General features: G+C 62.8%; 1 protein-coding gene across 2 annotated transcripts; it reads left to right on the top strand.

Annotated features, from left to right (window-relative positions):
* Positions 1-146: 146 nt before the first annotated feature.
* On the top strand, positions 147-8,269 carry MRRF (mitochondrial ribosome recycling factor). 2 transcript variants are annotated; one of them, XM_044440139.1, is made up of 6 exons: positions 213-416; positions 1,183-1,332; positions 3,706-3,824; positions 5,063-5,154; positions 7,355-7,514; positions 7,780-8,269. In XM_044440139.1, exons 1-6 carry the CDS (start codon positions 248-250, stop codon positions 7,855-7,857), a joined length of 768 nt encoding a protein of 255 aa, XP_044296074.1. In that variant the 5' UTR covers positions 213-247; the 3' UTR covers positions 7,858-8,269. The 2 variants fall into 2 exon arrangements, with proteins under 2 accessions (XP_044296073.1, XP_044296074.1); XM_044440138.1 differs by lacking the exons at positions 7,355-7,514; positions 7,780-8,269 and adding an exon at positions 6,304-7,348 and having other exon boundaries at positions 147-416.
* The last annotated feature ends 4,425 nt before the right edge of the window (positions 8,270-12,694 follow it).

Raw genomic sequence — 12,694 nt, 5'->3', positions numbered from 1 at the left:
CGCTGGAGGCGGGACCGCGACCGCGACCGCGCCTGCCCTCGCTGCCCTCCGGGGCGCCCTCCCCGCGGGCCGTTGTGCGGCTGCCGCCCGACCGCCTGCGCGGCCCTCAGGCCAGCCTCGCTCCGGAGCCCCTGCCGGCCGGGCCGCTCGCCAGCCGCGGTGCCGCAGAGCGCGCTCGCGTGGGAGCGGCATCGCCTGACCGGGTTTCGCCGCGGCTCCTTCGCAGGTCGCTGCCGCGCGCCGCATCATGGCGGGGCCGCTCAGGTGCCTCCGGCAGCTGCCTCTCCTGCTGCGCCGCCCTTTCTTGGGGGTCGCAGGGCCCTCCTCGCGAGCCCCTCTGGAGCTTGCGGGCCCCCGGGCAAGCTGGGCCGGGCAGATGGTGCAGGCCCGGCACCTGGCTACCAAGAAAGCCAAAGGTGAGAAAGGGATTTTTTACGTGGCCTTTGATCATCCATCACTTTACCTCCTCAATGCAAGTGATGTCAGGATTTTTCCAGAGTTATTTCCCAGAATAGGGAGCTCCCCTTGGCCTCTCCGGCCCAGTATTGTCCCTGCTTATTGGCGGCAGCCGTCCAGCGATTCAGCCAGGAGCCGTTCCAGCCTGGCCTGGAGATGTCAGGGATCGAACTCAGAGCCTTGTGCGTGCAAAGCAGGGTCTCTCTTGTCAGGATAAGGACCGTCGCTGGCATTGTGCTTCACTTTTTTAAAATCAAAAACGGTATTAGAGGCCCAGGCAAGGGACAACCAAAATGTCTGGGGGGGCTGGAGCAGCTCCAACCAGACCTCAAGGTTCTAGGGTTCTAGAAGTCGTGCTGTAGGACAGGCACCCAATGACACTGATGACCAGGGGATTTAGAAGGGACAAAAGAAGTTTCTTTACACAGTGCGAAAAAAGGACCTCTGTACGCCAAGTTGTGCTGGCATGGCAACCAGTGGCTGAGGCAGCTTAAGAAGGAATTAGCCCAGTAATGGAAGAGAGTTAATTGAGTCATTCGAAGTATTCTTATCCTAGTTCTTTGCCCAAAAGCTTCCTGGAATATCTTATGTATTAAAAATCCCACGTCCATGAAGCAGAACACTCCCTCTCTGCCACATGCGAGCCTCAGGAATGGGCACGAGCCTGCCTCAGCCTCTGGGGCGCTCTTGCCCCGTTGGAACTGACATCCTCTGCACTCTTGGCAGCTAAAGGGAAAGCCCAGCTGCGGGTGAACATCAACCCCTCTTTGGTGGAGGACATCATCGACCTGGAGGAGGTGAGCGAGGAGATGCACTCTGTGGTGAAAGCCCTGCAGGAAGAATTCAGCAAAAATGTAAGCATCAGAACCTCGCCAGGTGAGTTGCTGGGCATACCTGTTGTGGCTCTTCTGAAGTTTGTAGCTATTTCTTCACACACACACCGCACAACTGGCAGGAGCCTCCAGGTATGGGAACACGCATCCTGATGGGTCTGCCAGGGCAGCCCGCTGGACAGCCCAGCTTCCCACAATCGGAGGCCAGGCCAAAGGGGACACTGCAGGCGCGCATGTCCCCCTTTTGCTCAACTGGAGAGGGCGATGCAGCATGTGGGCCCCCCCCCGCAGCAGGGTGCGCTTGCAGAGGCGCCTGCGCAGGTATTGCCAAAGACTTGCAAGGCAGAAGGCAAGCCTGCCGGTGCCAGAAACCAGCAGCCCTTCCAGAGACATCGAAGCAGAGGCTGCCCAGCTCTCTAGAGGGACCCAGGACGAGTCCCCCTGCTCCATCTCGCCAGCACGGACTTGCGGCAACAGCTCCCCAGGGTTGCGGGCAGGAGGTTCCAGTGACCACACAGGGGACCTTCTGCATGCAGGCGGGTGCTCTCGCCACAGAGCCGCAGTCCCGCTGACACCCTGCCCCTGCAGTGGCTGACCCCAGGTGCTGGGAAGGGCCGTAGCGCCATGGGAAAGCCCCTGCTCCGCATGCCGATGGTCGCTGGTTCCATCTGGGCCTCTCCAGGCAGGACTGGGCAAGGTCTTCACGTACCGAGGGGTCAGCAAAGACGGCTGTCTGTGTTCTTGGGGCCGGACGGGCCTCTGGCCCTCCAGCGGGAGGCGATGCGTGTCCTTGGCCTTGCTTCTTAGAGGAGGTGCGCAAGCGGAGCATTGCTTACGGCTGCGGGAGGAGCAGAAGCCGCTGCGGCGTCTCTGGACAGCACACTGGCGGCCGCCTGACCTTCCTCGCCCCACCCCCAGCACACTTCCCTCGCCCTGGTTTGACCAGGAAGGACCCATTTTTGCTAATAGCTTCCTGCAGGCGGCCCCCGCAAGTGGGGCACGTCAGAAGCGCCCGAGCGAACCGTTTGCAGATGTGACGGAGAGGGGAGTCGTCAGCTGCCAGCGTGGCGAGGCAGGAAAGATGCAATTGCCACTAAATTGGCCTCTTGGAAATCGTTGTGCAGACTTTGCGGGGGGGGGGGGGCTCTCACACCCCAGGTTTGGATCTGCCACCCCCAAGAGTCCCCCTTCGGTTGGCCTGCCACTTTCTTCAAGTGGCTGGGGGAACTTGTGCTGATCCAGAATTAAAGAGGCACTCGAAGGCTGGCCTGCGACGAAAGCGAGAGGGCAGGGTGTTCTTGCGGCTGCCTTAAACACCGGGACCCTTCCTTGCGCCCTGCTCCAGCACTCCCCCACCCCTCTCCGGTGTGTAACCTTCTGTTGCAAGGAGCACGAAGATGGGGGACAGAGCGCCCTGCGAGGGGGAAACGTCTGAAGCCACAGTTAACAAGCTGTTCTTCACTGGGCATTTTGCGCAGCACAGAAGACGCGGGACTGTTGGCATTTCAACCACGGCTCAGCCATTTGCTCTTTTAAGTGTTTGGGCAGCAGTTGAATCCACGTAATATTTCAGACTGGCTAATTGTTTGGCACTGCATATGCATACGCTGAACTTCTTCCTTTCACAGTGGTGACCCAGCACCTTCACTGCAGGAAATTTCCAAGCACTGCACAAGAGGAAGCCCCCGTTGCCTGGCGGGGGCAGCACTCTGTGCTCAGCTTCAGTTCTCCTGCAGCAGGGGAGGCGGCAGTGGGCTCCCTTCAGGGTGGCACGGAGGGATCGTAAATAAATGTGAGGCGCTGTTGACCAGGGAGCGTCTTGAGGAGAGAGGCCTTTTCCCAGCCTGCTGCAGGGATGGAAGTTCTCCGAACTGGAGCTTCTATTCCCTCTGTCGGAGGCGCTTCAGCAGAGTCGGGGACCAGCATCGGGGACGCCCTGCCCCGCAGAGCCTTACAGAATCATCCCACGGTAGAGCTGGAAGGGGCCCAGAAGGCCCTGAGGTCCAGCGTCCTGCTCAGTGCTGGACTCCCCAGCTATGCCTGTCCGACCCTCCTGAAGGCCTCCAATGGGAGAGAGCCCACCACCTCCCCGGGTCATGAGCTGCATGGCAGGAAGCTCTTCCTGCTGCCCAGCCAGATTGGGAGGGCGTGACTGGCAGGAGGTGGATCTTGCCCTCTTCTGCAGACCGGTAGAGCTTCCTGCAGTCTCCCCTCAGTCTTCCTTTCTGCCTGCAGTGGGCAGGAGTTGGAGCCAAGGAGCCCCAAGGCCCCTTCCAACTCTGCTCATGGCCTTTAGGGTGGCTTGCAGTGTGGGCCGTAGTTGCCCGGCTCCACAGTGCCCACCCGGCCGTCCTCCTGCTGCTTTGTCCCCACGAACACCGAACAGCCGCTGACGCGATCGTTCTTCTCGTTGAAGGGGCTCTCGATCATTTAACGGTCCAGACCAAGGATGGGAAGTTTCCTCTGAACCAGCTCGCACAGGTCTCGGTGAGGTCCTCACAGCTCATCGTGGTGAACATGAGCAGCTTCCCAGAAGTAAGTGCGCTCCCCGGCTGGGCCGGGCCCTGGGGGGGGTGCGTAGGAGGCTGTCCCAGCTGAGTGCGCGAGTCGGGGCCTGGCAGGCACAGATTCTCGGTGCCCTTCGGCACCAAGCACCCCCTCCACACGTCTCTGCAAAGCTTCAGCCAAGACGTCCAGGAATGGAGGAAGGGTGGTCGGAGCGAGGACCCTGCTGGCTGGCGGGGCTGGGACGCCTGGTCCAGGACTTCTGGCGGACACCCGCCCGTGAGGCTGTAGGAAGCTGCCTCCGACAGAGGCCGGCTCCTGGGCCGTGTAAGCCAGCATTGCCAGCCCTGGCTGACCGGCACCGGCCTGCAGCACTCCCTGCTGGAAGGTGCTGGGTTCAACCCTGGCCTTCTGCCATCCCTGCCCCTGAGCTGCGGCCCACTGGGGAGGCTGGACTGCGCCGTCCCGGATGCTCCCAGCCCCTCCCCATGCCCAGCAAAAGTGGGATCGATTCTGGGCGAATGCGCCCCTCTGGCCCACGTGACGCAGGTGGATTCCGACAGCGTTTGCTGTTAATGGCGTCGTCGTCGCGGCAGCCGCGTTCCCTGCGGCCTGCCCAAGGGGCTCCGGGCTCTGCTGCCCTTCTCCCTGACCCCTCTGCCTCACCGCCTTCCCGTGGAGGGTGCTGGCAGCTTTCAGACGCGGCCTGAAAATCCGCAGCTACACAGAACAGGCCCCGTGCTAATCCCCCGTCTTTTCGCACTTGCCCGTGGCAATGTGGAACAAGTTAGGATGGTTTAACTCTTCCCTCGAACCTCCCCAGCACGTGAGGTCTTTGGCACGCACAGGCCGAGCCCGGAATCCTCCATCTGCTTTCGCCCTGCATCTTGCAAAGTCCAGGAGTCTCGCCCCCCCTCCGCCCCCCTTGAGAATTCACTGTCTTTTTAAAAACGCCGTGTTGCCTTAAACTGGCAAAATGGTTTCCATTTTCGGTCTCTGCTTTCTTCCACCCCTCCCTACCGCCGCTTCCCCCTGCCCCATTTCAGCCGCTTCACCGATACCTCCGTACTGGGGGTGGGGGGACGCTGCAGCTTGCCATTCCGTTTGATCAAAGCAGCCCGCGCCGATGCAGCTTCCTGGTCCCGCTGAACTGAACTAAACGTTTCCATGTTCTGTCGAGATGGATTGCTCCCCATTGATGGAGAGCTCCAGCGTCTGGTAATAATTATTTGCCGATTCCCTCGGCCTTTTTGATCTTGGTTTGGCAGAGCACAGCTGCAGCTATCAAGGCGATCCGAGAGAGCGGGCTGAACCTAAACCCGGAAGCAGATGGCTCGATCATCCGCGTGCCCATTCCCAAGTAAGCGACTGCCGCGGTGACGGCGGCTGGACAGGGCCGGATGCCGCGAAACGTCCCGGGCAGGGCCGGTCTCTGTGCTGTCAGGGATTTTGGTGGGGGAGTGGAGCCCACCTCCAGCTTCCAGGTCTGCGTGTGCCTCTGAGGAAGGTGGACTGCAGCGGGAGAGGGAGTCTCCTCAGCTCCCCCCCCCCCCCGCTGGCGAAGTCAGGAAGCTTCAGCCTCGGTGCCCGGCACGGCTTCCTTGCCTCTCGGGCCCTTCGAGTGCCATGCTCACGGACTCCTTCAAGTCTGCCTCTCCGTCTCCTGGGGTTTGTTTTCATACGCTGCGTTAACTTGCTTCTGCTCGCTGCTTTATGGTGTTACCCTTTTAGGGCCTTCAGACCGCCAAGCCAGCCCAGAAGTCTTTTTCATTTCAGGCGAGGAGAGAAATGTACTTAGGAATCAAATGAACTTGGGGTCACCTGGGCCCACAAGCGGTTCGTGGGGGAACGGCTCCCAAATGTCTCTGCTGCTAAGCCAGGGGCCTCCGGCACCCCCCCCCCCCCCCCCCCCTGCCTCGCGGGAGGGACTTTTTGCCTAGGGGTGGCTCACGTACTCCCATGCCCCTCTGGGCTGTGGCTGGCTTGAGTCTCCTTCAGCGGAGGAAGGGCAGTAACCGCTCCCACTCCAGCGCTCATATAATGCCGCGGTTTTCCGTCGAAAGGCAGTTCCTCCGATTAGCCCTGTCGCATTTCGGACACTGGGGATGCGCTGGCGTCCAGAGGGCCGTGCCCCCCCCCCGGCCCCCATGCCGTGTTTTTGCAACAGCTCCGGCGTCCCCAGAAAGGCAGCCAAAGCGGGCACTGCGCCCCCCAGCCTGCCAGCTTAACACCACTGCCCCCCTCCAAGGATGGAGGCCGACCGGGCACCGTCTCTGGCGGGGGGGGGGGTGTCCCAGGCGGCCCCTCCATGTTGGGAGGAGAATCGTGACAGCCTTGCCTGCGGCTCTGCGTCTGGGAGCTTCGTGCCGCACGCTCCGTGCTTTTCTGCGTGCGCCGCAAGCGGGTTTCCCATCCCGGGGCAGTCGTGCCCCGCAGCTGCTTGGCCGGCCGCATTTTTGACCGAGGGGATGAGAACCGCCCTCCTGACGAGGGCTTGCTGTTTCCTCAGGCAGCTTGCCATGAGATCCAAGCCTGTGGCATTTAAAACCACGACAGCAATTATCCACCAAAATGCAGCCGTGCCAAAAGGCGCACCGAACACGAGCCTGAGCTGTTTGACAGAAGGCTTCAGCTGCCCATCGCATGCCGTCGAAAGCCTGAGACCTGAAGACATCTGCCTGCGAGCAGCACAGGATCGTGGGGTCTGGGCGCCCTGGCAGAAAGACACGCTGCAGCTCCGCCGGGGGAGGCGGGCAGGCCGGCGGCCCCTGGATTGCGAGGACAGGCGCCGCTTCTGCGAGGCCAGCCTCGCTCGGCGAAACCCTGCGCGGCCTGAGGAAGCGGGGCTGGCACACCGCTATGCGCTCCGTGTTCCCCAGCCGAGAGGCCCCCCCACCTGCGCGCCCGGCTTCCTTCTCTTCCCCCTGCCTTCTCTCGCCTCCGCTCTCCCGCATCCCTCCTTCTGAAGGAGCTGCGATTTGGCACTGCTAATTGCTGAGCCTTTCGGGCGGCTGCGCAGCGGCCTGATTGTTCGCGGGCTCTTGGGTCACCTCCTGAATGGCGGGCGGCGGGAGGAGGAAGACGGGTGGGCTGGAGAGGGGCTCACGGTGCGCCGCTCCCTCCCTTCGAGCTTTCTTTTGTGGCAGGGTGTGGGTGATGAGCTCCGTCGCGGGGGCTCCCCGCGAGAGGCTTGCGCACGGCCTCGCTGCATCCAGCTGGTGGCGCGCCTCGCAGGGTGGCCTGGAATCCCTCCCGGGCCTCGTGGCCATCGAGGCCCAGGGACAGCCGCCCCCTGCCAGGTGCTCGTCGTTCGGAGTCGCAGTCCAACAGGTCTGGAGGGCAAGGGGCTGCAGAAGGCGCTGGAGAGCAGCCCTTGGCCCTGCCGGTGGGGCTTTGCAGGCCCTCTTGCCCCCCTCCATCCCGAGGTCTTCCCTCAGGGGGTCAGGATGCTTGCGATGCCGCTTCCACCCATGGGGGCTTTTGACCTCTGTTTGTGCTCTGCCTCTTGCTGCCTTCGAGGGCAAGTGACACCGATCGCTCCCCCTTTTCCCCTTGGCCAGGGTCACCCGCGAGTACCGGGAGAACTTGGCCGGGGTGGCCAAGCAGTTCACCAACAAGGCCAAGGAATCCCTGCGGAAGGTGCGCTCCCAGGCCGTCAGCCAGGCGCGGAAGACCAAAGGCACCGTGTCAGAGGACACCCTCAGGCTCGTCGAGAAGCAGGTGGGCTTGGGGGGCGGGGGGCTCCTGCCTGGCCAGCACAGCCTGGCGCACACGCCTGGGGCTCTTTGCAGGGTGGCCTCGGGGCGCTTGGGGTGGGGAACGGGGGCCGGGCCGGGCGGGCCATCACGGCACTCTCACCGCCCTGCCCTCTGGAGGTCACGCGTCCTCCGTCTGCCAGCGCACGGTGACTGCCCCTTCGTCCGTCCGTCCGTCTATGGGAACGCAGGACAGACCGTGTGCTCTCCCCGCCCGAAATGTGCGACAGGTCCAGCAGATGGCAGACGACACGACGGCGGAAATGGACAAGCTGCTGGCGGCGAAGACCAAGGAGCTGCTTGGGTAGCCCCCGCCGGGCAGGCCCCGTCCTGCCAGCGAGCAAGAGGGATGCCTAACAGACGGGTGCGCGGCTGCAGCTCTGAGCCAGGCCAGAAGATTCGACGGACCCTCTGCTCAGACAGGCTCCAGGCTTGCTCGTTTTCCTGGCCACGTCAGACAGCCGCGTGGGCTGCCAGGCCTGATGTCCGGACGAGGCGGCCATGCTGCCTGTGCTCCGCAGGGACGACGGCCCCTGCAGGGGGAGCGCGTGGGGCGGCCTTGCTCTCGGGACGACGACAGCCTGGAGCCCTCGTGCTCTCAGGGACTGTTCGGGAGCCACTGCCCCAGCCTGCTTGCAGAGTCCGCGGGGAAAGGACCTGGGAAGCTGCCGGGACAAGCAGCGCCGTCCTCAGACTTGCAATAAAGCGTATCAGGAGTCATGAGGAGTCTGTGTCTTCAAACGGCTCCCAAACATGGAGGAGCAGCAGATGCAGGGCAGGACATGGCGAAGGCCGGGAAGTCCGGTTGCCTACAGAATAGCAAGGTGACCGGCCAGGCCAAGGGTGAGGCCTGTCTGGACAAGCTCTTCTCTGGTTTTGTGGGATGCGCCGTTAAGGGCCTTGGCCGTGTGGCTGCCAGAAATTTCGGGCAAATTTAATCTGGCTTCCCACAAGGGGCAGAGGAGCAGAAGGGACTCCGCGACACCAGAGCAGCATCGTCTGGCCCCGGCCCGGCTTCTGGCTGGCGAGCCAGACATCCTCTCCCCTTCCTCGGTGGGTCTGGGAGGAAAGGCCCCGTTTGATAAATGTGAGACTTGCTCAAACAACTGAGCTGAAAGCAATTTGCTGAGGCAAACAAGCACCGCAGGGCGATCGTTTCCCCCTCCATTCATTTATCAAGAGAGGAGGCGCTTCTGGCCAAAATACACAAAGCAGAAAAATTGTTGACATGTGGGGTCTACAAGGGGAGAAGAATCTTTCATTCCCCCACCCCACTTCCCAACTTCATGTGGACACACAAAAGTTAACTCCTCTCTGGGGTGTTTATTTGCAGAGCAGAGAAGCTGCGGCACCAGGGCGGGGTGGAAAGGACTGGCCGTAGAGCGCTGCACCCCCTCTTTGCAGCAGGGTAGGGTTTCTGTCTGGGGGGGGTCCCTTCCTTCAGCCCCCCGTCTTCCTCCCTCCTCCCACATTCCATTTTGCGGGGAAGCTGATAAAAAGCTATGCGGAGGGTCAGGCCTTGCGACCTTTTGGGAGCTGCATTTAGCGCGCACACAAGGCGAGGGCGAGGGGGAGTTTGCGCGCTCAGACTCGCACAAAAGAAGAGCGTAAAATCGAGGGTGGGTTGGCTCTTCTTTGTACGTTCACTTCTGGATCGGAATGATGCCTGCAGAGCTGCACACGATGGTAAGCAGCCCTGTTCCACAGAAGCAGAGCGCTGCTCCGGCCAGGTGCGATGCAGCGGAGGCGAGAGAGCACCTTCGGGGGCCGAGAAGGAACCCAGCGCCAGGGCCTGGCACGGTTCTCATGGTGGGGCCCCTGGGAGGTGCGCGTGAGGCACCCTCCGCTTCCGCTGGGGCCCGCGGGGCGGGGTGTGGAGCAGCTTCTCCACAGGCACCTTTGCACGGTGCTGGTCCTGGGCGCTCCCCGGGCATTTAGGGCCAGGGGTAGGAAAGCCGGGGGGGGGGGCGCTGCAAGTGGGTCCAGGGCTCAGAGGGGGGAGGCCGAAGGACACGCGGGGGCTGTTGCCACCTGACGCCCACTCGGAAGCACGCAGGCCGCGGCTGCACACGCGCATGGGTGGCCGGCCCGTGTGCCTGCCAGCACAATTCCGCTCTCCCTCAGCCTGGCCTACCCTGCAGGGCCGCGAGGAGGGGTGCCCATGAGCCCCCAGGAGCAGGAAGCAAGGGCCGAAAGGCAGGTTTAACTCGCGGACGGTTGTGAAGCAGCCTTCGGCCCCAAGCCAGCCCCGCTCCTGGCCCCGGGTTCGAGGGCTGTCCCCAGGCCCTTTCGAGCCCGTCTCCAGAGCCGCTGGCATGGCCAGCAGTTGGGGGGCCGGAGTGGGGCGGCAGGAGGGGCTTGGCCAGGGAGTCCAGGGCCCGGCCTGCCGCCTGAGCGGAGGTGGCTGAGCCCTCGCGAGCGACGGCTTTTGTGCAGTGCGCGCCAGCCGGCTCCCTGATTGTGCGCTCCCCGGCTTCGTCTCGAGCGAGCCTCGTGCGGGACTGGCATACCAAGAGTTTACGAGGTGCATACATCTTCCGCGGCGCGCTCTGCGCGGGGTGGGGGCCGGGGGGGCATAATCGCCTGCCTCGACATTCAGTGCTGATTAGCCGTGCTTTGGGGTTGGATTGCCGGGAGGTTCGAGTGCTTTTTTTTAATCACCACAGAAGCTCCGTGCGCCAGCTTCCCAGCGACTCTTTATGTCCTCCACTTCTCCTCTCAGATTAGAGCCTGGAGCCGGATGAATATTGGATGATTTCATTACATACAAATGCAATCAACAGTTTTGCATAAAATTTCCCCTCTTTTTCTCGAGTTTCAATTGACCCCGGCACCCGTGGCGGTAGGCGCAATACACATGCAAATGAGCCCATGCAACAGCGTGGAAAAAAAAATTGCCCAAAAGAAGAAAGAACAAGAAGAACAGGGATGCTTGACAACAAAATAAAGCTGATGGGAAGATCTCCAGGGCCACAGCGCTGCAGCCAAGGACTTTCTGTTCTCCCCACACACAGACCTGTAAATCCTCCCCTCCTGGGGTGAAATGCAGCTGGGCTTGCTCATTTGAGCTGTCTAATGCCAGCTGTGCTCTAGAGTGCCCGTTTTTGCTTGCCTGGCCTGTGGTCCAGGATTTTTACTACTTTATATCGCTTTGCCACTGCTTCCGTTGTTAGTTCTGGTGTCTTTGTCGGCTGGCCCCTGGCAGGGACCCCCTGGCCTAGGCCCCCCGGAGCCGCTGCCTTTCCCCATCCCAAGCCCCATGTTCATTGCCTCTTGCTCTAGCCCAGACAACGGAGGAGGGTCGACTTCCAGGGGGAATTCCTCCCACGCCATTCTGTGCTGGGAAATTGCTTGGAGAGGGAGGGAAGGAAGGCCGAGGCGTAACACGGTGCTAGTTCACGGACGACTTCCCCCAAGCTCTCGAGAACTGCCGCCCGATCGCGGCTGGAAATGGGCAGCAGGACGGGCCAGACGTTGCAGGTGCGACTTCTGCCAGGGCGAGAGCAGGCGGAAGGGAAGCCCGGCGTTCCCAGAGCCGGCAGGCCGGCAGCTGCCAAACCCACAGCCGCTGCAGGAAGGCCCGGCTCTGCTTAGGAAGCTTAACCGTTCGGAGTGTGTGGCCACGTCCATCGGCTGCTCGGGGCCCCCACCCGCAGGCAGTTCATGCGCTGGGGAGGGCGCAGCGGGGAGTCCGCCTGCCTCTTGCCCGCCTGGGCAGCCAGAGCCAAGCAAGGCCTGTCTTGGGCCACCCCCACCCCCGGCCACCTCCCCTCTGAGCAGGAGAGGACTGTCCCAGTCACTGGATGGACCGGCCGCCCAGCCACGGGCCGGGATGGGGAGGGAGCGGCCGTCCTGAGAAGCCGCCAGGGCCGGGAAGCCGCACCTCTGGAACACATGTGCCCCCCCCGGGGGGGCCGGCCCCAGAAGCCCAACTGCTCCCTTTGAGATTGCTCCTAATCGGCTTTTAATGAGTGGGAGCAGCTCGTCTTGCCCCGTGGCGGCGAGCTGTAGGTGCGCTGCTCCTGGCGGGCTGCCCCCAGCCCCGTGCTCTGCCCAGACCGCCGGCTCCCGCCCCTCCCCGGATGTAAACCCCATTCCGAAGCAATTTTTATAAAATAAACTCTCTAATCAGGTAAATGATCCCATACGCCAAATTCTTGCCTCGCAGCTGCTTAGCAAACCTGCTTCTTTTTTCAAGCCGGGGACGGGGAGAGGTGGACACACTGCAGCGGTGCCCCCAGCCAGGGCGCGAACCGGCTCAGGTGGAAGCCCTGCGGGGGGAAGCGACGCTCTGCAAAGCCCCTTCTGAGCCGTCCCCTGGGGGGCGGGGGCACGGGAGGCAGCGGAGAGCCTGGGGGTGCGGGCAGCAGCGCCCTCTGCTCAGGCCCGTGTCCGTCCCAATTTCCTGCCCTCTGGCGTTGGCCGTGACTGACGGACGGCTGCCCACCTCAAGCTGCGGCCCCACACGGCCCTCGCCTGCGCCTCCCACTGACCTCTGCCCAGGCCGGACCCGACCTCTGAGGGCAAGAGCTGGCCCGACGGCCCACCCCACGGGCTGTCCAGACTAATTTGGAGGCAGGGGTCTCCCAGGCACGCCGGCCGGTCCTCTCGCCTGCTGCCCCTCTTCCGGCCTGCCCCGAACGCCACGGGAGACGAAAGTATCAGCGATGATGATGGGACTGCGGGAAGGGCTGAGGCCGGGGGAGGCGGTCCGAAGCCGGGCAGGGCTGGCCCTCGGACGCTGCTCAGAGCGCCTAGGCAGTCAGTGCCGGTGGGCCAGAAGCGAAGTTACCCGTTTGGACCTTCTGGTCCCGGTCGTCAACCTGGCTGCCACGTTTTGCACAAAGCCGCAGCTCCTGAACAGTCTTGGAGGGCAGCCCCACGAAGGGGTGCATGGCAGGGCTCGAACAGCCGGAGAGGAGACGAGCAGGGGAGATAAAGCCGCGCTCAGGTATCCGAGAGGCCACTGTGGGCCCCGGGAGGCTCTTTTTCTCCAGCTCCAGAGGGCGGGACTAGAACTGGGGGGCGGCGGGGGACAGGGAGGCAAGTTTTGGCTCAACCGCAAGAAAAACCTCCTCCCGGTGGGGCTGTTCAGCAGCAGGTCTGCGCCCACCTTGGCTGCAGGGATGCAAGCAAAGCTGGGAC

Source organism: Varanus komodoensis, unplaced genomic scaffold (genome assembly GCF_004798865.1).
Source record: "Varanus komodoensis strain SLA01 unplaced genomic scaffold, ASM479886v1 scaffold36, whole genome shotgun sequence".
Lineage (NCBI taxonomy): Eukaryota > Metazoa > Chordata > Lepidosauria > Squamata > Varanidae > Varanus > Varanus komodoensis.
Note: the sequence above shows the minus strand (reverse complement) of the source record. Positions and strands in the feature narration are given on the sequence as shown.